Source organism: Somniosus microcephalus, chromosome 13 (assembly GCF_052327205.1).
Source record: "Somniosus microcephalus isolate GS21.2 chromosome 13, FLI_Smic_1.0, whole genome shotgun sequence".
Classification (NCBI taxonomy): domain Eukaryota; kingdom Metazoa; phylum Chordata; class Chondrichthyes; order Squaliformes; family Somniosidae; genus Somniosus; species Somniosus microcephalus.
This window is the reverse complement of record NC_140999.1, coordinates 182,238,163-182,260,473: the sequence shown is the minus strand read 5'-3', so window position 1 is coordinate 182,260,473 and position 22,311 is coordinate 182,238,163. Positions and strand designations below refer to the sequence as shown.

Genomic DNA, 22,311 nt, shown 5'->3' with positions numbered 1-22,311 from the left:
TCACCCAGTTACAGGTGCAAAAACCAGTTGGAAACAACCAATTGGGTGAGAGCTAGCATGAACCTTTACCTCCATATTTTTAATACTTTAAGAACAGTTAAAAAAACGAGTTTCGTGTCTTGCTACGCAAGGTGAATATAGTCCGTCACTGTTGCTTTTGAATATGGCAGCCAGGTTTTCTTTTTAAGATTAAACAAATATGTGGGGAGGGAAAGGAGAACAATGTTACGGACACAAGGTTATGCTATGGTTCTCAACCTTTCTATTCCATGGCACTCAAGTGATGAAGATCAGAGCATCACATACAATTGGCAAAATAAGCAAGCAATGTTGTGACCGATAACATTATTGATGTATTAACAGGAGAGAATGTGATCTCAGCAGTAAAAACTTTTGTAAACACTAAGTTTCATTCCTTGCATTATCAATAAGCCAATTAGTAATTCTTAGAGTATCCACCAAATTCTCTTGCGCGAAGGGTATAGACAGTGGAGGATCAGCTATTTTGGTTAAAAAAAGACATTTTTGAAGCATTTTTACACAAAGCCCAGATTATCGAAAAATTATCAGAAACACTTCTTTTGTGAAAATATTTAAGGAAGTTATCAGACACAAACAACATTTTTTGCAGATTTGCTGTAAAAATAGTATGAAATGCTTGACAATTTCAAGCAGGAGTCTTTTTACATAAATAATAGGTGCAAAACTGATCAAATCAAATTGTCATGACAAGATGAAATGGAATTGATTGGAAGTAGTAAGTAATCTTATCTACTCTAAACCTCACATCAAGGTGAAGAAAAATGGGACTTCAAAATGGTGGGATCAACTATCATTGAAAAAAAATATTGTCCTATGCAATTTAACCAGATTCTGATTGCATGATTTGATTCACTGCTGATAACATCAATCCTGTGAATAGAATGCTTACCCAGCTCCAGAAGGCATGTCATGTTATTAATGATCATGTCTAGCTTAGTCACAAAATCAACATCCTTCATGTTTCCCTTGAAAGCTATCCAGACTGTGAAATCATCCTCCCTGACTTCCAGGCTCAGCTGATCCTTGCCTAGCACCAACTCCAGGTCCATTTTCTCGATGGTTGTGGACCACACGGAGACAAACATGTCTTCGAGATTCGGTAGGTCATCGGAATCCATTCTTTCAGCGTTTTAGGTTGGTGCCGGATGGCGAGTCACAAAGAGGCTGTGTGCAAAATGAAAACAAATTAATACACAATAAGCACAGCAAGAAGCACATCCATGTGGTTGCACAATTTTCAAATACAAGCTCTGAAGCGCTCTAAAAAGCTTAACTCTTACGCCAGCAGCTCCAGGGGATTGTGGCCTTTTACAAACAATTTTGCTCTCACATTGTGATTTAGAATAACTATGTATTAACTAGCTGGGGGAACCCGGCTTTGCCAGGGCTGTTTTGGGCCGAGCGGTTTAAATCGAGTCCCAGGCTTTGGGGCCTGTCTGTCTGTCCCTGTGTGAATCTGCTGCCGGGCAACGTTTTAAATCGAGTCCCAGGCTTTGGGGCCTGTATCTGTGTCCCTCTGTGAATCTGCTGCCGGGCAACATTTCTACCTTTTAATAGCTTCAAAGATGAAAGTGAAAGTACTTATAAAACGTTTTTGGTAAATGTGATGTTATTTTTAAGAGATACTAACTTTTTCGAAGCTGGATTAGCAGATTTTGAGCTGAAAGTAGTGAAGCAATGGCTGCCCGATGCCGGAGTTGAAAAGCATTAGTCCCGCCCACAGACGCAGCGATTGGCCAACCATCAGGCGACTGAACTGTAGGATTGGTCAATCGTGACGGCACAGGATTGGTGGACCTTGACGTCAGTCAATCAATGCTATTAGCAGATAATGAGTTTAATTTTGAAGGTTTTTTGCATAACGCTGCGAACAATTTTAGTCCGACCGAAAAGTAAATACGCTTATGACGGTTCTGGAATCGTCAGCTTTCTTTCGACGTAACGCACGTGTAGGTACGCTGTATAACTTTCGAGTTTATTCAAGACAGACAGACAGACGGAATGACAGACAGAAGTATCCTTTTATATATATAGATGCTACTCAGATTTCAGGATCAACTTGATTGCTAAAGTAGTGATTATAATTTTAAAAATCCAATTAAAATATATTTTTAAACAATATTACTTCTGCTTCAGCCTTCCCTTTTTATTATATTCTCTCATTTCGTATTTACTGCAGCATAATGCTCCTCACATGTCCGAGAAGTAGTAGAGCCATGTTAACCTACAAAGACCCAGGTTCAATCTTCAGTCTGTGCTGACTTAGATGATCTCAACAACAACAACAACATGCATTTATACAGCACCTTTAACCTAGTAAAATGTCCCAAGGCGCTTCACAGGAGCATTATAAAACAAAATTTGACACAGACCCACATAAGAAAGTATTAGGGCAGAGCTTGGTCAAAGAAGTAGGTTTTAAGGAGCGTCTTAAAGAAGGAAAGAGATGTAAAGAGGCAGAGAGGTTTAGGGAGGGAATGCCACGGCTTAGGGCTTCAGCAGCTGAAGGCACGGTTGCCAATGGTGGAGCGATTGAAATTGGAACTGCTCAACAGGCCAGAATTGGATGAGCGCAGATATCTCGGAATCTTCCAAAATTCTATAGACACTGGAACAGTTCCCATGGATTGGAGGGTAGCTAATGTTACCCCACTATTCAAAAAAGGTGGTAGAGAGAAAACAGGGAATTATAGACCGATGAGCCTGACATCGGTAGTGGGGAAAATGCTAGAGTCCATTATAAAAGATGTAATAGCAGAGCACTTGGAAAACAGTGACAGGATCGGACAAAGTCAACATGGATTTACAAAAGATAAATCATGCTCGACTAATCTACTGGAATTTTTTGAGGATGTAACTGGTAAAATAGATAAGGGAGAACCAGTGGATGTGGTGTATTTGGACTTTCAGAAGGCTTTCGATAAGAGATTAGCATGTAAAGTTAAGGCACATGGGATTGGGGGCAAGGTGCTGACTTGGATAGAGAACTGGTTGGCAGACAGAAAGCAAAGAGTTTGAATAAACGGGTCTTTTTCCGAGTGGCGGGCAGTGACTAGTGGGGTACTGCAGGGATCAGTGCTAGGACCCCAGCTATTCACAATATATATGAATGATCTAGACAAGGGAACTAGATGTAATATCTCCAAGTTTGCAGACGACACAAAGCTGGGTGGGTGTGTGTGCTGTGAGGAGGATGCCAAGAAGCTCCAGTATGGTTTGGACAGGTTGGGTGATTGGCCAGATGCATGGCAGATGCAGTATAATGTGGATAAATGTGAGGTTATCCACTTTGGTGGCAAAAACAGGAAGGCAGATTATTATCTGAATGGCAATAGATTGGGAGAAGGGGAAGTGCAACGAGACCTGGGTGTCCTTGTGCACCAGTCGCTAAAGGTAAGCATGCAGGTACAGCAGGTGGTTAAGAAGGCAAATGGTATGTTGGCCTTCGTAGCGAGAGGGTTCGAGTACAGGAACAAGGATGTCTTGCTGCAGTTGTACAGGGCCTTGGTGAGGCCACACCTTGAGTATTGTGTGCAGTTTTGGTCGCCTTATCTGAGGAATGATGTTCTTGCCATGGAGGGAGTGCAGCGAAGATTCACCAGACTGATAGCCGGGATGGCAGGAATGACGTATGAGGAGAGATTGGGTCAATTGGGCTTATACTCGCTGGAGTTTAGAAGAATGAGAGGGGATCTCATTGAAACTTATAAAATTCTAACAGGACTAGACAGACTTGATGCAGGAAGGGTGTTCCCGATGGCCGGGAGTCCAGAACCAGGGGTCACAGTCTAAGGCTAAGGGGTAAGCCATTTAGAACAGAGATGAGGAGGAATTTCTTCACCCAGAGAGTGGTGAACCTGTGGAATTCTCTACCACAGAAGGCAGTGGAGGCCAATTCATTAAATATATTCAAGAAGGAGTTGGATATATTTCTTAAGGCTAAAGGGATCAAGGGATATGGGGAGAAGGCAGAGACAGGGTACTGAATTTGGATGATCAGCCATGATCTCATTGAATGGCGGATCAGGCTCGAGCGGCCGAATGGCCTACTCCTGCTCCTATCTTCTATGTTTCTATGGAGGGTTGTGGGGCTGGAGGAGATTACAGAGATAGGGAAGGACGAGGCTATGAAGGGATTTGAAAACAAGGATGGTAATTTTGAAATCGAGGCGTTGCTTAACCGGGAGCCAATGTAGGTCAGCGAGCACAGGGGTGATGGGTGAATGGGACTTGGTGCGAGTTAGGACACAAGCAGCAGAGTTTTGGATGACCTCAAGTTTACAGGGTGCACTGGAATAGTTAAGTCTAGAGGTTTAACAAACGGGTGGATGAGGGTTTCATCAGCAGATGAGCTGAGGCAGGGACAAAGTCGGGCAATGTTCCGGAGGTGGAAATAGGCGGTCTTACTGATGGCGCGGAAGGTGGTCTGAAGCTCATCTCGGGATCAAGTAGGACACGGAGGTTGCAAACAATCTGGTTCAGCCTCGGACAGTTGCCAGGGATTTCAGCGAGTCTGGCAGCAGGAGGCTACAGATGATCTCAGTGCCACTGGGTTAGCAATCTGGGAAGTCGGGGGGGGGGGGGGCGGGGGGGGGCGGGGAGGGAGAGAAATGAGAATTTAAAAAAAAATCAGCCAAGGTTTACTTTTCCTGATCGCTAAATCACAATCCCTGCTGTATGTACATATTGGCCAAGAATATGATGGAGTTGACTAATGCATCAACAGATGAATAGCCGACTGACAGTGTTGAGGCTCATACATGAATGGCCACTTGGGCAAGTTACTGAAAGATGCCCAGCAAGGAATTATTGATGTTGGTTTTGCTGAGAATCCGCTCAACTGCTCCAATTCCAGTAACAAGTTCACAGAATCATAGAAACTTATGGCACAGGAGACCGCCCATCGCGCCTGTGCTGACTGAAAAAGAGCTCTCCAGCCTAATCCTACTTTCCAGCTCTTGGTCCATAGCCCTGCAGGTTATGGCACTTCAAGTGCATATACAAGTACTTTTTTTTTAATGCAATGAGGCTTCCTTTCAGGCAGCGAGTGCCAGACCCCCACCACCCCCTGAATGAAAACATGGTGTGGAGATGCCGGTGTTGGACTGGGGTGGACAAATGTAAGAAGTCACACAACACCAGGTTTATTTGAAATCACAAGCTTTCGGAGCGCTGCTCCTTCGTCAGGTGAAGTGGCGAGATGCATAAAGACACAGCTTTAGAGTCAGAGTATAAGCATTCTCCAAGGCGGCCTTCGAGACACACAACGCAAAATCGTAGAGCACAAACTGATAGCCAAGTTCCGCACTCATGAGGACGGCCTCAACCGGGATCTTGGGTTCATGTCACACTACATGTAACCCCACCTGACGTAGGTCATCCAGACTCGAGTCGTCGTTGGCTTGTTCTCTCTGCACAGATGCGGCCGGACCTGCTGTGATTTCCAGCAAAAAAAAAGTTTTTTTGTCTGTTTTTTGTTTTTCATACAGACCCCAGCATCTGCAACATTTGACCCCTTGTGACCCCACCTCATTGTTCTTTGATGTAATGTTTTCCTGACTAACCTGTTTGGACACCATTCACACCTTTGATTGCTGTGATTATCTCTCTGCCGAGGTGTGATAAATGGCAGTTAGAAAGATTACCTGTAATCATCCGGCATTATTCGCTGACTATATAAGCTGTGTCTTTATGCATCCCTCCACTTCACCTGATGAAGGAGCAGCGCTCCGAAAGCTTGTGGCTTCAAATAAAACTGTTGGACTATAACCTGGTGTTGTGTGACTTCTTACATGAATGAAAACAGTTCTCAACTCCATTCTAATCCTTTGACCAATTACTTTAAATCTATGCCCCCCCCCCCCCAAAACAGTTATTGACCTCTCTGCTAAGGGAAATAAGTCCTTCCTATCCACTCTATCTAGGCCCCTCATAACTCTTCGCTCTGGGGGATGGCTATGAAATCTTCATCCAGAAATGTGTTGAGGATTATGTGCAGAAGGCACTCAAGTCCTCAAATTGACTTTCCCGAACATTTTAAAAATATAAATGCATCACCACCCAGCTGCCTCTCACCTCAGGATGTATATTTTAACAATCCTCTTAAAAATTTAAAGCAGTGCTGCACTAAATGGTCATCGTCATACAAATATAAAAGTCAATATGCTGACCTGGTCCCTCATTAGACAATCGAATTCCCTACCCAACATTGGGAGAAACACCATCACTACATGGACCGCAGCAGTTCAAGAGTCGGCCCACTACCATCTCCTCAGGGAAACTAGGGGTGGGCAATAAAATCAGCCTTGCCACTGTTAACTCACATACCAGAAACAAATAAAAAACATTTGCACCACTCAGCTGGTGAAATTCCTCTCAACGAGAGAAAGATGCTAATTTTTCTTCCGAATCAACAACCTTCGCACAAAGTTACAGAATAAATCTGATTTAGTAAGCAGGCACTATGAAAAGAGTTAGCCAGTTCTCGTTAAAACAAGGAATTTCACCCCCTTACTTTCCATTTTGTCTCCCAAAGACTAACCATTAGTGCTCCAGAAAGGCCAATAAAGTTCAAAAGTCAAAAGGCACAACTTCCTGCTTGAACTGTAAACATTGTTTGAAGAATGAATCTGAATGATTCATTCAGCCCGACAACAAATCACTGCAAAGGACTCTGAATTCACGCTACACAAGATTCTCCCTTTTTGATTAATGCCTCTAAATATTGAATCGTCAAAATTGGCACAGGCTTCTGGAGGTGGCTCATCTCCCACCTTCACTTTCGTGCCCCACACCCTGGCAGTTGAGTAACAGACTCAATTATACATCTATTATCCACCATCTCCTGTAAAGCAAACTAGAATGGGCTAATTCAATGTTACGGCACGGTCAACAAGCCAATTTATTTGGAATACCTTTATAACTCACCCTAGATTACTACCCAATCTCTGATCAACACACAGATGGTTATTTTTTTCTTTAAAATCCATTGTTTTCCGACTCTGGTTTTATAGCCGTTTCTTGATCTATGACCAAACATCTAGGGTTCTGAACATTATTCTTGGGCAGGGGAAGAAAGAGAAAGGGAGAGCGGGGAAGGTAAAATTGACAAATAATTAACCAACTTTCGGCTGATCCATACAAACATTTGACTTGGCCTTTCATATCGTTTTACAGAACAAAGATCTGGTTGAGACGTTCTCTCACCGCCCCCCACCACCACCACGATTAGTTAGACTTATCCTTCACAAATCCATGCAGACTCTATGATGAGCTGATACTTATCCAAGTGCTCAGTCACTCCATCTCCGATGATACATTCCAGTAACCTTCGCTCACTTGATGTTAAATTGACAGGTCAGTAGTCACCTGGTTTCTCCCTCTTTCCTTTCTTTAATAAGGGACTGCCTTTTTGCAATTTTCCAATCCAAAAGGCACAATTCCTGAATCTAGCGCACTTTGGAAAATTATGACTAATGGATCTGCATTTTCCTCATCTTGGAAACAGTTAGGTCCTGGAGATTTGTCTATCTTATGTCCCATTATTTTCTCCATTACTGTACCATTTTTAAAAACATAAATCCACTCAGTTCCTCCCTTGACTTATTTTTTAGGTTCCCCTGTACCACTGGTTTTGTGCCCTCTTCCTCCACTGTGAAAACCGATACGAAGTACAGGAAACTTTGGTTTATCCGGAGGTTAACTGTCCGGAATGCTCGAGCCACCGGCAAAATTCAGGAGTCGGTTCAGTAAGTTTTTTTTCTTTTCGTTGCTTTTTTTTCCACCAGTCAGGCTCTGCAAGGTCTAGCTAAAGCTGTTGCTTAGCTACAGAGACGCTTGTAAGCTACGGCCGACTGTTTAGAAGCTGTTGCAACAGGGTTTGTTGCTAGATACGGAGCTCAAAAGCTTCCGTATGTTTTAAAATTAGCGCTGGTTTGTCCGGCAGTTTTGATGGGACGGCAACAGCTCGGTCCCGTCGGTGCCGGATATCAAAGTTTCCTGTACTCATTTAATGAGACTGCCATTTCTTTTTTATCCATTGTAGTCCCACGTGCATGTGTCTTTAATGGGCCCACAATTCCCTTTACCACTCTCCTTCTCAATGTATTTGTAATAACTTTTGCTGTTAGATTTAACATCCCTTACAAGTTTTTTTTCATATTCCTTTTTGCATCTATTTATTTGTATCCCTTTGTTGCTTTTTATAGTTCTCCCAGTTTGCTGGATTTCTACTTTTTCTGGCATTTGTGTAAGCCTTTTCTCTTAGCTGGATACTGGCTCATTTGTTGACCATGGTTGCTTAACTACACAAGTAGAGCTTTTACCTTTTAGGGGTATGTACTGGTTTAGTATCATACCAAATACGTCTTTGAATAATTCCCGCTGCTTGTCCGCAGGTTGACCCATTCACAGTTCAGCCCAGTTTACTGTAGTTAATTCATTTTTCATCCATTCGAAGTTTCCTTACTTAAATTAAAAACCTTGGTTTGTGACACTCCCTTCTCCCGCTCAAATCTAACATCAAGTTCAATCATATTATGGTCACTATTTGAAAGATGATGCCTTACCATTGGATTGTTAACTAATTCTGGTTTGTTGCTCATCACTAAACCCAGAAAAGCCTGTTCCACGGTCAGTTCTAAAACACATTGTTCTCGAATACATTTTAGAAGTTAATTGTGTAAGAAATAGCTGTTCGATTCAAAGATGGGTTTTAATTCTTAGAACAGAGGCTGACAACAGGCAAGCGGAAAAAGAGAGCATAAATGCCAGCAAGGTCGAATATCAAGCATCAAGACAAATAGAAGTGATAAGGGAATGGTAAAATGCAAGGAAACAGGGAGGATAGCACCTGCTAGATAACAAGGAGCCACGAAGCCATAAAATGCCCTTGAAGAAACTTGACAAAACATTCCTCAGAAAGATAAGAGGGAGGCCTTGTCAGTCATGCAGAAAGGGACGGCGAGGGATGCCTTCCCGCTTCACAATTGGACAATAGGATGGGGATCAAATGATTGACACCAGGTGATTACCAGCCCACCGAAATAACTATAAATATAGACGACCGAGAGAGGAAATCAGGCCGTTAGGGGCGAAGGCTTCCCCAAGGTGGCTACGGCCTAATACCTTGGTTAAGTTTAGCCTCTGAGGTGGCTGATGGCCTCATACCTCCAACAGCTTGAGAGATGACCCAACGGAAGTGACCACTGCAGCAGACTGCAGGAATCCATCTAATCCAAGACCACCGTACTGCTTTCCCGTGGCATTCCGATTCAGGAGTCGTAGATCGCTCCTACTTTCACGGGTTGTATGTCTATTATACTCGGCTTAAACCATACGTAATATCTGATTATGCTTTAAAACTGTAGCTCTTTAATAAAAGCCTTACAACTTCTAAAGCCCTGCTGGGTAATCTGTGTGAGCCTGTGATCCTAATCTTACAAATTGCCTTCACTATTGAGCTACAGGAAACTCTCGATTTACCGGCACCTAAATAACCGGAAATCTCTGTTAACCGGCAAAATTCAGGAGTAGGTTCAGGTAAGTTTTATTTCATATTAGTGGCTGTTCCTGAATCTGTGGCTGTGTAACCGGGGTTCCTGCACCTGTTGCTAAGCAACAGGGACGCCTGGCTCTTGTGGCCGGGGTTCCTGCACCTGTTGCTAAGCAACAGGGAAGCCTGGATATGTTGCTGTGTACGGGGCTCTCGTACCTTTTACTATACCTCTCTGTAATCCGGACTTTTTGATAAATCAGCACCACGCCAGTCCTGTCGGTGCCAGATTAAAAAAAAGTTTCCTGTATTCTGCTCCACCCAGTCTACATGAAAATTAAAATCTCCCATTCGAGGAAGATGGCATGCAAAGGCCTTTGCGGAACAGCCCCCAAAATGGTGACTTTGGGGGGGGGGGGGGGGAAGAGGAGAAAGAGAGGTACGTCACCCCTAAGCTGATCTTCCAGTAAACAGTTAACCACTTAAGAGCAGCAAAGACCTGGGAGCAGATCTTTTCCTGCTCTTGTCCAGTGGATGGTAAAGTATAAGAAAAATTCAAGAAGAAACTATTTTATAAACAAGATATATAATTATTGTGCACAGCATCCAAAGCAACTTAAAAAATGTAAATGTTAACCATGGTTTAGTGAACTTTAACGTGAATCATGCCAATAAAAAGATTTATGAAATGAATTTCATCAGCTCGATAAATGTATTTATTCTATAATCACACCTTTCCCCCTCCCCTCAAAAATGGCTTAATTATTGCAGAAAGCAGATTAACAAGTAAAATCCAAAGATGTCGGAGGAATAACAATTTAAACATGGACACAAACTGTAAGTTGCGCAAATGGGGTGCACGCTTCGGGAACAATTACACTAGAAAGGGATGTAGTTTTTAGAAATGTAAAAAAGTGAAGGGACGCGAGGTTCAATGCAAACATACATTTGCTAAAATCCAATTCAACAGTAGCAGTGAGAAAGAGTCAGGGTACACGTCACCTGACTGTTCTTGTAGTCAGAAAATGATGCATCACCTTCAATTCTGGTCTGGATCAGTAAAGCCTGGTATGATTCTCAAAGTTAGGCCATACCATGTACTAAGTTATTTTGTGACTGGTGTCAGGATTTCCAGGAAACAGAAGGGAAACAACATATGACCAGAACACAGGGAGAGCCAGTTAAGACAATTCAACTTCGATTATTTATTGCCATTAAAACATTGCCCTTCTGTGCCGTAAATTTCAATGATTGACGTTGCATTTAATAATAATGGTATCTAAACGGGGTAGAGGAGCAAATGGATCTAACGGCACAGATTCACAAACCACTAAAAGTAACAACGCCGGTTAGCAAGGCCATAACAAATGCAAACAAAGCACTGGGGTTCATTTCTAGAGGAATAGAATTGAAAAGCAGAGAAGTTATTTTAAACTTCTATAGAACCTCAGTTAGACCACACTTGGAAGTGCTGTGCGCAGTTCTGGTCTCCATGTTAAAGAAGGACATAGAGGCACTGGAGAAGGTGCAATAAAGATTCACAAGGATGGTATCAGAACTGAGAGGTTATAGCTATCAGGGAAGGCTGAACAAGCTGGGGCTCTTTTCTCTAGAAAAGAGAAGGCTAAATGGTGACATGATAGAGCTCTTTAAAATTATGAAAGGGTTCGATAAGATAGACAGAGATACGTTTCCACTTGTAGGGAATCCAGAAGGGTCCCCGACTCGAAACATTGACTCTGTTTCTCTCTCCTCGATGCTGCCTGACCTGCTGAGTGTTTCCAGCATTTTCTGTTGTTATTTCAGATTTCCAGCATCTACAGTATTTTGCTATTGTGTTGGCCATAAATATAAGATAGTCACCAATAAATCCAATAAGGAATTCAGGAAAAACTTCTTTACCCAGAGCTGTTGGAATGTGGAACCTGCTACCACAAGGAGTTGTTGAGGAGAATAGCATCGATACATTTAAGGGGAGCTAGATTTTTCTTACTTTTCCTTTCTGTCTCTTTTATTCCTCTCTCTCTCTCTCTCTATCCAATTTTTCTTTCTCTCTCTCTTTCTGTATCCGATTTGACTCTAATTCTCCCCATTTCCTTCTCCGTCATTCCTCGGTTTCCTTCTCAATCCTTAAATTTCATTGGTTAAGGAGATAGACTGTTCGTCCCATCGCTCACCAAGGTCCCAAATGCACCATTGCCCTCGCCGCGGCATTATTCAGCTCGCACTTCCAGCAACTTGCAGGGCAACAGGTTTTTGAGCTGTAGTGCGAGGGGAAAAGTCTAACTAACAGGACGCGCCGTGAGATACCCCACTCCAGCAAAATCTGGGCCTACATCTTACATCAGTCCATTGCAAAGGGAAAGGGGAAGAGCATGGGGAACACTCACCCCCCCAAAAAATTAAAACTTCACAGAATATACCATTTAGAAAAATACACAAGAGCAATTTCCAGACCTCAATCTCACCTGAGGGTTCACACAGTATTAAAAAACATTTCAAGTATAGATTATCTGAATCATACGCAGTTACATTACTACCCTATAATCTGTCCCAAGTATCAATTAAATATAAATTTTCAAAATCTATGGAATGGCGTAGTGCCTTAAAATATATTATAAAGGATGTGATAACAGGACACTTAGAAAATATCAACAGGATTAGACAAAGTCAACATGGATTTATGAAAGGGAAATCGTGTTTGACAAACTTACTGGAGTTTTTTGAGGATGTAACTGGTAGAATAGATAAGGGAGAACCAGTGGATGTGGTGTATTTGGATTTTCAGAAGGCCTTTGATAAAGTCCCACATAAGAGGTTAGTGTGCAAAATTAAAGCACATGGGATTGGGGGTAATATACTGGCACGGATTGAAAATTGGTTAACGGACAGGAAACAGAGTAGGAAAAATGGGTCTTTTTCGGGGTGGCAGGCGGTAACTAGTGGGGTACTGTAGGGATCAGTGCTTGGGCCCCAGCTATTCACAATATATATCAATGATTTGGATGAGGGAACCAAATGTAATATTTCCAAGTTTGCCGACGACACAAAACTAGGTGGGATTGTGAGTTGCGAGGAGGATGCAGAGGCTTCAAGGCAATTTAGACAAGTTGAGTGAGTGGGCAAATACATGGCAGATGTACTATAACATGGATAAATGTGAAGTTCTCCACTTCGATAGGAAAAACAGAAAGGCAGAGTATTACTTAAATCGCGATAGATTGGGAAATGTTGATGTGCAAAGGGACCTGGGTGTCCTTGTACACCAGTCATTGAAAGCAAACATGCAGGTGCAGCAAGCAGTTAGGAAGGTAAATGGTATGTTGGCCTTCATTGCAAGAGGATTTGAGTACAGGAGCAAGGATGTCTTATTACAGTTATACAGGGCCTTGGTGAGACCACACCTGGAGTACTGTGTGCAATTTTGGTCTCCTTACCTAAGAAAGGATATACTTGCCATAGAAGGAGTGCAGCGAAGGTTCACCAGACTGATTCCTGGGATGGCATGACTGTCGTAAGAGGAGAGAGTGGGTCGACTAGGCCTGTATTCACTAGAGTTTAGAAGAATGACAGGGGGTCTCTGAAACGTATAAAATTCTGACAGGGCTAGACAGACTGGATGCAGGGAGGATGTTTCCCCTGGCTGGGGGGTCTAGAACGAGGGGTCACAGTCTCAGGATACGGGGTAGGACATTTAGGACTGAGATGAGGAAAAATTTCTTAATTCAGAGGGTGGCGAACCTGTGGAATTCTCTACCACAGAAGTCTGTGGAGGCCAAGTCACTGAATATATTTAAGAAGGAGATAGATAGATTTCTAGACACAAAAGGCATCAAGGGGTATGGGGAGAGAGCGGGAATATGGTACTGAGCTAGAGGATCAGCCATGATCATATTGAATGGCAGAGCAGGCTCGAAGGGCCGAATGGCCGACTCCTGCTCCTATTTTTCTATGTTTTTATAGATCATTATTTCCTATAGTCCACCACAGATTACATTCCTGTAACCTTCCAGTTAGTCCTTCAGTAAAATCATTAATCATGTACTATAATAAAATTGTAAAGGGCAAGTGCGATAATCACAATAAAAATATCTCCAGGTTCATGGAAGAGTGAATTACGTTATCTGAACCACTGAGATTACAAAAAAAAACACGCAGGTTCCCATCATTCCACATTAAATATATTTTATTATGCAATTAAATATTTTATTACTAGGGTCACTGACGTACAATAACTGAACAAGTCAATTTTATTGTTATTATTACATGAGATTCCAAGATTTTTACCAGTGTTTTTGGATCATATTGCATTATTCCATCTTTTATAATTAGGGCCACTGGTTTATAGTGACTAGAAGTGAACCAAATTCCATTTTTGCTCAGTCGGTTTTGAAGCTGGTGTTTTGGGTATAGAATTCCATCCATTTTTCTCTGAAAACCATGAATCAGTGGTCGTATTGATTGCCAGAAAAGGATAAAAAGTTGTCTGCCTGAACATGTGTATATTAAAAACAAATCCGTTCTTCAAAGTAGCCTGCTACGGAGTCAGTCACCTTCCTGCAGTACAGGGATTAGGAATCCGATGCATCGAAGACCTGACTTTTATGAATGAAAGTATTTAATTGTGAATGTCAAAATGGCGCAGGATCCTTTTTGCTTCAGCCTTGGTCGCATGAAAATAGTACTTTAAAAAAAAAAAAAAAACTGGTAGCGATTACACATTTTAGTGCAGCATTGCCCCTATCTTGTCCTCACATCTACTTTATTATTAATGCAATAGCAAAATACTGCGGATGCTGGAAATCTGAAGTCACAACAGAAAATGCTGGAAGCACTCAGCAGGCCAGGCAGCATCCGTGGAGAGAGAAACAGAGTTAACGTTTCAGGTCTGGGACCTTTCATCAGAACTGGAAAAGGTTAGAGATGTAACAGGTTTTAAACAGGTGCAGAGGCAGGGAGGGGGGGCGGTGGTGGAGGAAGGAACTAAAGGAACATTCTGTGCTAGAGTAGGAGGCAGGTGAGATTAAACGTTGCAAATGGGGATGGCAGAATCATCAACAGCCTGAAAAATGGGCATGATGTGGAGATGCCGGTGTTGGACTGGGGTGGACAAATGTGAGAAGTCACACAACACCAGGTTATCGTCCAACACCTTTATTTGAAATCACAAGCTTTCGGAGCGCTGCTCCTTCGTCAGGTGAAATGACTTCTCACATCTGAAAAATGGGGGCAGAGATTATAGTCTGAAATTGTTGAACTCAATGTTGAGTCCAGAAGGCTGTAAAGTGCCTAATCGAAAGATGAGGTGCTGTTCCTCGAGCTTCATTGGAACAGTGTAAGAGGCCGAGGACAGAGAGATCAGAGTGGGAGTGGAGCGGAGAATTAAAGTGACAGGCGACCGGAAGCTCGGGGTCACCCTTACGGACTGAACAGAGGTGTTCCACAAATTATTAAGTTACTTTATTATTAAGTTCTGCTTAGAGTTCAGGTTCATAATACAGATGTTACTGGCTGGTTTGCTGCAGATTGACAACATTGACCTGATCACAAGACAAGTGACTACTTCCCCAAGATGCAATTATCAAAGCAACCTGTTTCAGCAAATAAACTAAAACTTCCACATCTTTACAGAGATGCACCTCTCCAGAATTTTAGTAATAAATGTTTTATTGAATTTGTGACAAATGATTGAATATCTGTATATATTTCAGTCAACACCTTAATAAGCTGTTCCTGTCAGTACCTAGCTTATACAGCTGATTTAAAACAAAAATCGCATTAAACATCAAATTGGCTGGACAAAAATGAGCTAAAGCTCAGCTGTATAACAAATAAATGCACCTCATTATTTTCCAAGGAAAAAAAAACTAGGACTCAAACTCAGGTCATAGTAACACAAGTATAGATTGCTGGAATATAATTAATCCTTTCGCAACACTGTCATCAGGGTCATTAAGCAGGCATGCTCACAATTACGATTTGCTGAAATCCTAACGATAACACTGCTTTTAGTGTTGGAAAACAATCTCCCCCCCCAGTACATATTCTTTCATATAATCCCTGCAAACTATTTGCAAGTAAGGCTCCTTGGAAACGTACAAAGACACAAGGCACAAAACCAAAAAGTACTTCTTAAATACATTTTTGAAACAAGCTTTAAAAAGTGTTGATGCAGAAAATAGAACTCCTAAGCCGATATGTCAACTTCAGGGATTGGGTTGAAGTTACAGAATAAGAACTATAGGCTTAAAATTCCCACATTTCCTCACCCCCCCCCCTCCCTCCTCCCCGTTTACAGATGAGGTGCCCTCGGGACTAAAGCTGCTCCCTGTATGAGCAATCAAACAAAAAAAATAAGGTTTAATGTGCACAGGGTTCTGGAAAACACAAAATCTTATAGATCCAAAAACTATGTAATGGCAAGACTATGTAATGAAAGCTACGCATAGCATAAGAAATAGGAGCAGGAGTAGGCCAATCAGCCCCTCGAGCCTGCTCCGCCATACTAACCTTTTGAGTTTCGTGCACCAGGACCCCCAGATCCCTTTGTACTTCAGTACTTTCCAGTTTCTTGCCATTTAAGATAATAACTTGCTCTACGATTTTTCCTGCCAAAGTGCATAACCTCACACTTTCCAGTATTGTATTCATCTGCCAAATCTCTGCCCACTTACTTAGCCTGTCTATGTCCCCTTGCAGGTTTTTTATGTCCTCCTCACTCACTACTGCAAACTTTGATATGTTACACTCGGTCCCCTCCTCCAAATCGTTAATATAGATTGTAAAGAGTTGGGGACCCAGCACTGACCCCTGCGGAACACCACTAGTTACTGATTGCCAGTCTGAGAATGAACCATTTATCCCAACTCTCTGCCTTCTGTTAGATAGCCAATCCTCTATCCATGCCAGAATATTACCCCCAATCCCGTGATTTTTTATCTTAAGCAATAATCTTTTGTGTGGCACCTTGTCAAATGCCTTTTGGAAGTCTAAATACACTACGTCCACTGGTTCCCCTTTATCCACCCTATATGTTACTTCCTCAAAGAACTCCAGCAAATTTGTCAAACATGACTTCCCCTTCATAAAACCATGCTGACTTTGTCCTATTAAATTATGATGCTCTGTGCGTGCAATAAGCCACAAACTGAGCCTGCCTCTGCTCACATAAGAACACAAGAATTAGGAGCAGGAGTAGGCCGCACAGCCCCTCAAGCCTGCTCCGCCATTCAATAAGATCATGGTTGATCTTCGACCTCAACTCCACTTCCCAGCCCTATCACCATATCCCATGATTCCCCATGAGTTCAAAAATCTATCGATCTCAGCCTTGAATATACTCAAAGACTCAGCATCCACAGCCCTTTGGAATAGAGAATTCCAAAGATTCACAACCCTCGGAGTGAAGAAATTCCTCCTCATCTCAGTCTTAAATTGCCAATCCCTTATCCTGAGACTATGCCCCCTAAGTTCTAGACTCTCCACCCAGGGAAACAATCCCTCAGCATCTATCCTGTCAATCCCCCTCCGAATCTTATGTTTCAATGAGATCACCTCTCATTCTTCTAAACTCCAGAGAGTATAGGCCCAATCTACTCAATCTCTCCTCATAGGACAATCCTCCCATTCCAGGAACCAATCTAGTGAACCTTCGTTGCACCGCCTCTAAGGCAAGTATATCCTTCCTTAGATAAGGGGAAGGTAAAATGTGCACAGTACTCCAGGTGTGGTCTCACCAAAGCCCTGTACAATTGTAGCAAGACTTCCTTACTTTTGTACTCCAACCCCCTTACAATAAAGGCCAACATGCCATTTGCCTTCCTAATTGCTTGCTGCACCTGCATGCTAATTCTGTGTTAGTGGTGCATCTCACTGTTACGATGGCAAGAACCATTACCCACCAAACCAATGTGGATCAAGGTAATGTGAAGGACTGCCCGAGCTAAAAAGGTTGCAACAAGAACATTCTAGAATTTAGGCTATATTCCTATGCCATTGGCTACTGATAAATGCACCAGCAACAGACCACACACAAGCACAAGTAATAGAAACATAGAAGATAGGAGCAGGAGTAGGCCATTCAGCCCCTCGAGCCTGCTCCGCCATTCAATGCGATCATGGCTGATCATCCAAATTCAGTACCCTGTCCCTGCTTTCTCCCCATATCCCTTGATCCCCTTAGCCGTAAGAAATATATCTAACACCTTCTTGAATATATGGGGCAGAATGAGCCACACACAAGATCAAGGGGAAAAAAAGGCAAGCTCTTCTGAACCCTCCCATCTGTTGAAGTGCAGACCTGAAACGTTAACTCTGTTTCTCTCTCCACAAATGCTGCCTGGCCTGCTGAGTATTTCCAGCATTTTCTGTTGTTATTTCAGATTTCCAGCATCCGCAGTATTTTGCTATTGTACAAAAATACTCTGCTGTCAACAGTTCATTCAATTATATTGAAGGTGCTAAACTGTTCCATCTATAATGCATATATCAACAATGCAAGGTGTAAGCCATGTGCCACTACGTGCCATAACTGTAAAAGTACAAATTAAGAATGTTAAAACTGTACCTTTGTATACCTGCACGGTTCTCAGCTAAATAACCAAGTACAATTTCATAAGGCTTTCCCAGTGTCGAAACATTTTACCAATAGAAATAAGATGTTTTACTGAAAAATCACTAACCCGAGTGGGAGATCAGCATACTGTACTTGACTGAGGGAAGGTTAAGTTGAATAGTACGTATGTTTTGTGAAAACATTAAATTATTAAATACCAATAGCTGGCTTCCACTCATCATGTTCCATACAAAGAAGCAGTTTTAAAATGGATCCCATCCACTGCAACCACTGTGTGTTTCTCACCTGAAAAGCTGCAATATGTAATTTAGAATGAAACAAGTCTTTAGGAAACTGATTATTTCAGTCTGGAAACATGCGTCACTGAACACCCAGTGGCATACATGTGTCACTGAACACCCAGTGGCATACATGTGTCACTGAACACCCAGTGGCATACATGTGTCACTGAACACCCAGTGGCATACATGTGTCACTGAACACCCAGTGGCATACATGTGTCACTGAACACCCAGTGGCATACACGTGTCACTGAACACCCAGTGGCATACACGTGTCACTGAACACCCAGTAACGCACATGTCACTGAACACCTAGTAACATACATGCATCACTGAACACCTAGTAACATACATGTGTCACAGAACACCTAGTAACACACCTGTCACACAGTTTCTTTTTGTAGGTTCTCCCAACACACAAACAATACATCAATCCCAACAATAGAAACTGAGCAGTTTACAGAACAAGAGCAGAATAAAGAGGAATTTAACTGGCACTGAAATTTAAAATTAGTTGAGAGAGAAATAGATCATGATTTCACTAATTTCAAATCATTGCAACACCACCACCAAATCATTCATTAAGCATATATTATACTTCAATATTTCAATTCCCTTTTATTTGCCATTCAAGTCCACTCCACTAAAGCACTGATTTTTAAAAACGCAGTGCTATCGCTACAAAAATGTTCAACAAATACTGACATGGCACAATTCAAGTATAAACACCCCATCAGTAAAACAGTGAAAAATATAAACCTCCTCAGGAGCCAAGACAATGCTACTTTAAGCAGCCTATAGGTTCAACAAATAGTTACCCAAGTTTAATATTTTTTGAAACCTTGATTCAAGAAACAAACTAGGGAACTCCTTTAATAGAAAAAATAAAATGCGTGGATGTAAAACAGAACCACAACATTTAAACATATACAATACATGGTGATCCTACTACACAACTACTTCTCTGTAATAATGCAATCATTTAACAAAAGGTGAACATAACATTTCCTCATTTGCACCCCTCTGTAGACAACACCAGAAATAAGCTTGCTTATGCTGCATCTTTAGGCATTGCAACTATTCAAACTACCAAAAAAGGCAATACAAGATTTACCAATACAAGATTTGCCAAAGTAAATTTAAATCAGCATTTAATAAGAGGTAAGTGATTTGGTACCAGTGTTATTTATACAATTCATCAAACATTTGGATTATAGTCGCTACTAAACCATAAATAGTAAGGAAATCTGAGGCGTAATGAATGCACTGCCTGAAAGGGCGGTGGAAGCCGATTCAATAATAACTTTCAAAAGGGAATTGTATATATACTTGAAAAGGAACATTTTGCAGAGCTATGGGGGAAAGAGCCAGGGAGTAGGACTAATTGGAGAGCTCTTTCAAAGAGCCAGCATAGGCACGAGGGGCCAAATGGCCTCCTTCTGTGCTGTGTGATTCTATGATAAACAACTCATGAAAAATTAAAAATGCTACAACTGCACATTACAACTGATGCTTAACATCTAACAAAGCATCATTACAACCTGGTAGAGAAGGCTTTGGTACAAAGCGACAGACAGACCACAGGCGCAGTTTAAGAAATCAAAATTTGGAGCGCTAGGAACAGGAGTCGGCCATTTATCCCCTTGAGCCTGTTCCGTCGTTCAATGAGATCATGGCTGATCTGCACCCTAACTCCATATCCCCGCCTTTGCCCCATATCCCTCAATATCTTTGGTAAACAAAAACCTATCAATCTCAGATTTAAAATTAACAATTGATCTAGTATCAATTGCCAGTTGCGTAAGAGAGTTCCAAACTTCCACCACCCTTTCTGTGTAGAAGCTTTTCCTAATTTCACTCTTGAAAGGCCTGACTCTAGTTTTTAAGACTATGCCCCCTTGTCCTAGACTCACCAACCAGCAGAAAGTTTCTCTCTATCTATACCCTATCTGTGTCCCCTTAATATCTTGAAAACTTTGATCAGATCAACCCTTAATCTTCTAGATTGCAGGGGCTCGATGGGCCGAATGGCCTCCTTCTGTGCTGTAACCATTCTATGAAATTCCATGGAATACAACCCTAATTTGTAAACTTCGATCTGGTTTGCATTTAATTGTCACCAACTAGGAAAAATGAATAAATAAATTGAAAGCCTTGGGTATAATTAAAACACCCATATACATTGGACAAGGGCAGGGGGGGGGGGGCAGGCACCAGGGACAAGGCTGGCACAATGAATGATACCAGGGTTCAAACAGCATCATCAAAATGTCATGAACAGGTACAGAAAATAATGGAATGCTGGCCTTTATATCTAGAGGAAGAGTACAAGGGGGTAGAAGTTATGCTGCAGCTGTACAAAGCCCTGGTTAGACCACACCTGGAGTACCGTGAGCAGTTCTGGGCACCAATATTAAGAAGGATATATTGGCCTTGGAGGGAGTGCAGGGTAGGTTTACCAGAATGATACCCAGACTGCAAGGGTTAAGTTACGAGGAGAGATTACATAAACTAGGGCTGCATTCCCTGGAATTTAGAAGGTTAAGGGGTGATCTGATCAGAGGGGGAAAAGAGATAGGGTATAGATAGAGAGAGAAACTATTTCTGCTGGTTGGGGATTCTAGGGGTATAGATAAACTATTGCCACTGGTTGTTGAGTCTAGGACTATAGGACTAGGGGGACATAGTCTAAAAACTAGAGCCAGACCTTTCAGGAGTCAAATTAGGAAACGCTTCTACACACAAAGGGTGCTAGAAGTTTGGAACTCTCTTCCGCAAACGGCAACTGATGCTGGGTCAATTGCCAATTTTAAATCGGAGATTGAAAGCTTTTCGTTAACCCAAGGTGTTAAGGGAGGTGGGCCCCAAAGGCGGGTTATATGGAGGTTTTGGTGGCAGATCAGCCAAGATCTCAATTGAATGGCGGAGCAGGCTGGAGGGGCTGAATGGCCTGCTGGCTCCGGTCGCTGTGCTGCTGCTGCTCCTCCTCCTCTCCCGAGGCCTGGGGCTGGTAAGCGGCTCACTGACCGCCGCCTCCTTCACACAGCCTCCCTCAGGGGGCCCCCGCTCACCCACACTCACTCACTCACACTCACCGGCTTCCGTCAGGCCGCCGCACCCGCTCTCATCCCCACGGCGATCTTTAAGCGGCTAAAATGTCACGGTGATTTTTATGCAACCGTGAAAAAATATTTTATAGATCACATATATAATATCATCATATAATCCCAACCGGATCCGATCCGTCCCGTCCGCTCCCCGTCAACACTGACACCACCAACCGGCCCACCCCACAAAAAGCCGCGCTCCCATTGGACCCGTCCCAGCTACGCGGCCCGGCAGTAAGGCGCTTCCTCATAGGCCCACCTTTCGGCCAATCAACGCCCACGTCCCCTCTTCCCCCCCCCGCGCGTTCCGTCGACGTGATGACGCAACCGGCCAGCCTTTGTTATTGGTGTCCTGCAGAATCATGGATTGCAGGGTGGCCCTTCAGCCCCCAGCGCCAGTGCTAGCCCTTTAGAAAGAGCCGCCCAGTTAGCCCCCCACTCACCATCCTCCCCCACCAGCACCCCTCACTTGCCTTTTGTCAGTGTCAGCCGTGGCTCAGTGGGTAGCGCACTCACCTCTTGTGCCTTATGGTGGTGGGTTCAGAGTTCCCCCATTCCCAGGGACTTGAGCACATTAAAGCTAGGCTGGCGCTGCAGTGCAGTGCCGCGGGAGGAGCGCTGCACTGTCGGAGGTGCCGTCCGTCTTTCGGATGAGACGTTAAACCCAGGCCCCCGTCTGCTCTGACAGGACTGGACAGACCAGATGCAGGAAGGATGTTCCCGATGGTCAGGGAGTCCAGAACCAGGGGTCACAGTCTAAAGATAAGGGGTAAGCCATTTAGGACAGAAATGAGGAGGAATTTCTTCACCCAG

General features: G+C 42.8%; 1 protein-coding gene across 3 annotated transcripts in view; it reads right to left on the bottom strand.

Annotated features, from left to right (window-relative positions):
* ncoa6 (nuclear receptor coactivator 6) overlaps positions 1 to 21,691 on the bottom strand; it is a 67,489-nt gene extending 45,798 nt beyond the window's left edge. For all 3 annotated transcript variants that reach the window (XM_086005745.1, XM_086005747.1, XM_086005746.1), the window contains exons 1-2: positions 21,487 to 21,691; positions 932 to 1,206 (exon numbers count right to left, since the gene is read on the bottom strand). In XM_086005745.1, coding sequence (XP_085861871.1) covers positions 932 to 1,160 — 229 coding nt within the window. In that variant the 5' untranslated portion in view covers positions 1,161 to 1,206; positions 21,487 to 21,691. The remainder of the gene's footprint in view (positions 1 to 931; positions 1,207 to 21,486) is intronic.
* Positions 21,692 to 22,311: the final 620 nt, after the last annotated feature.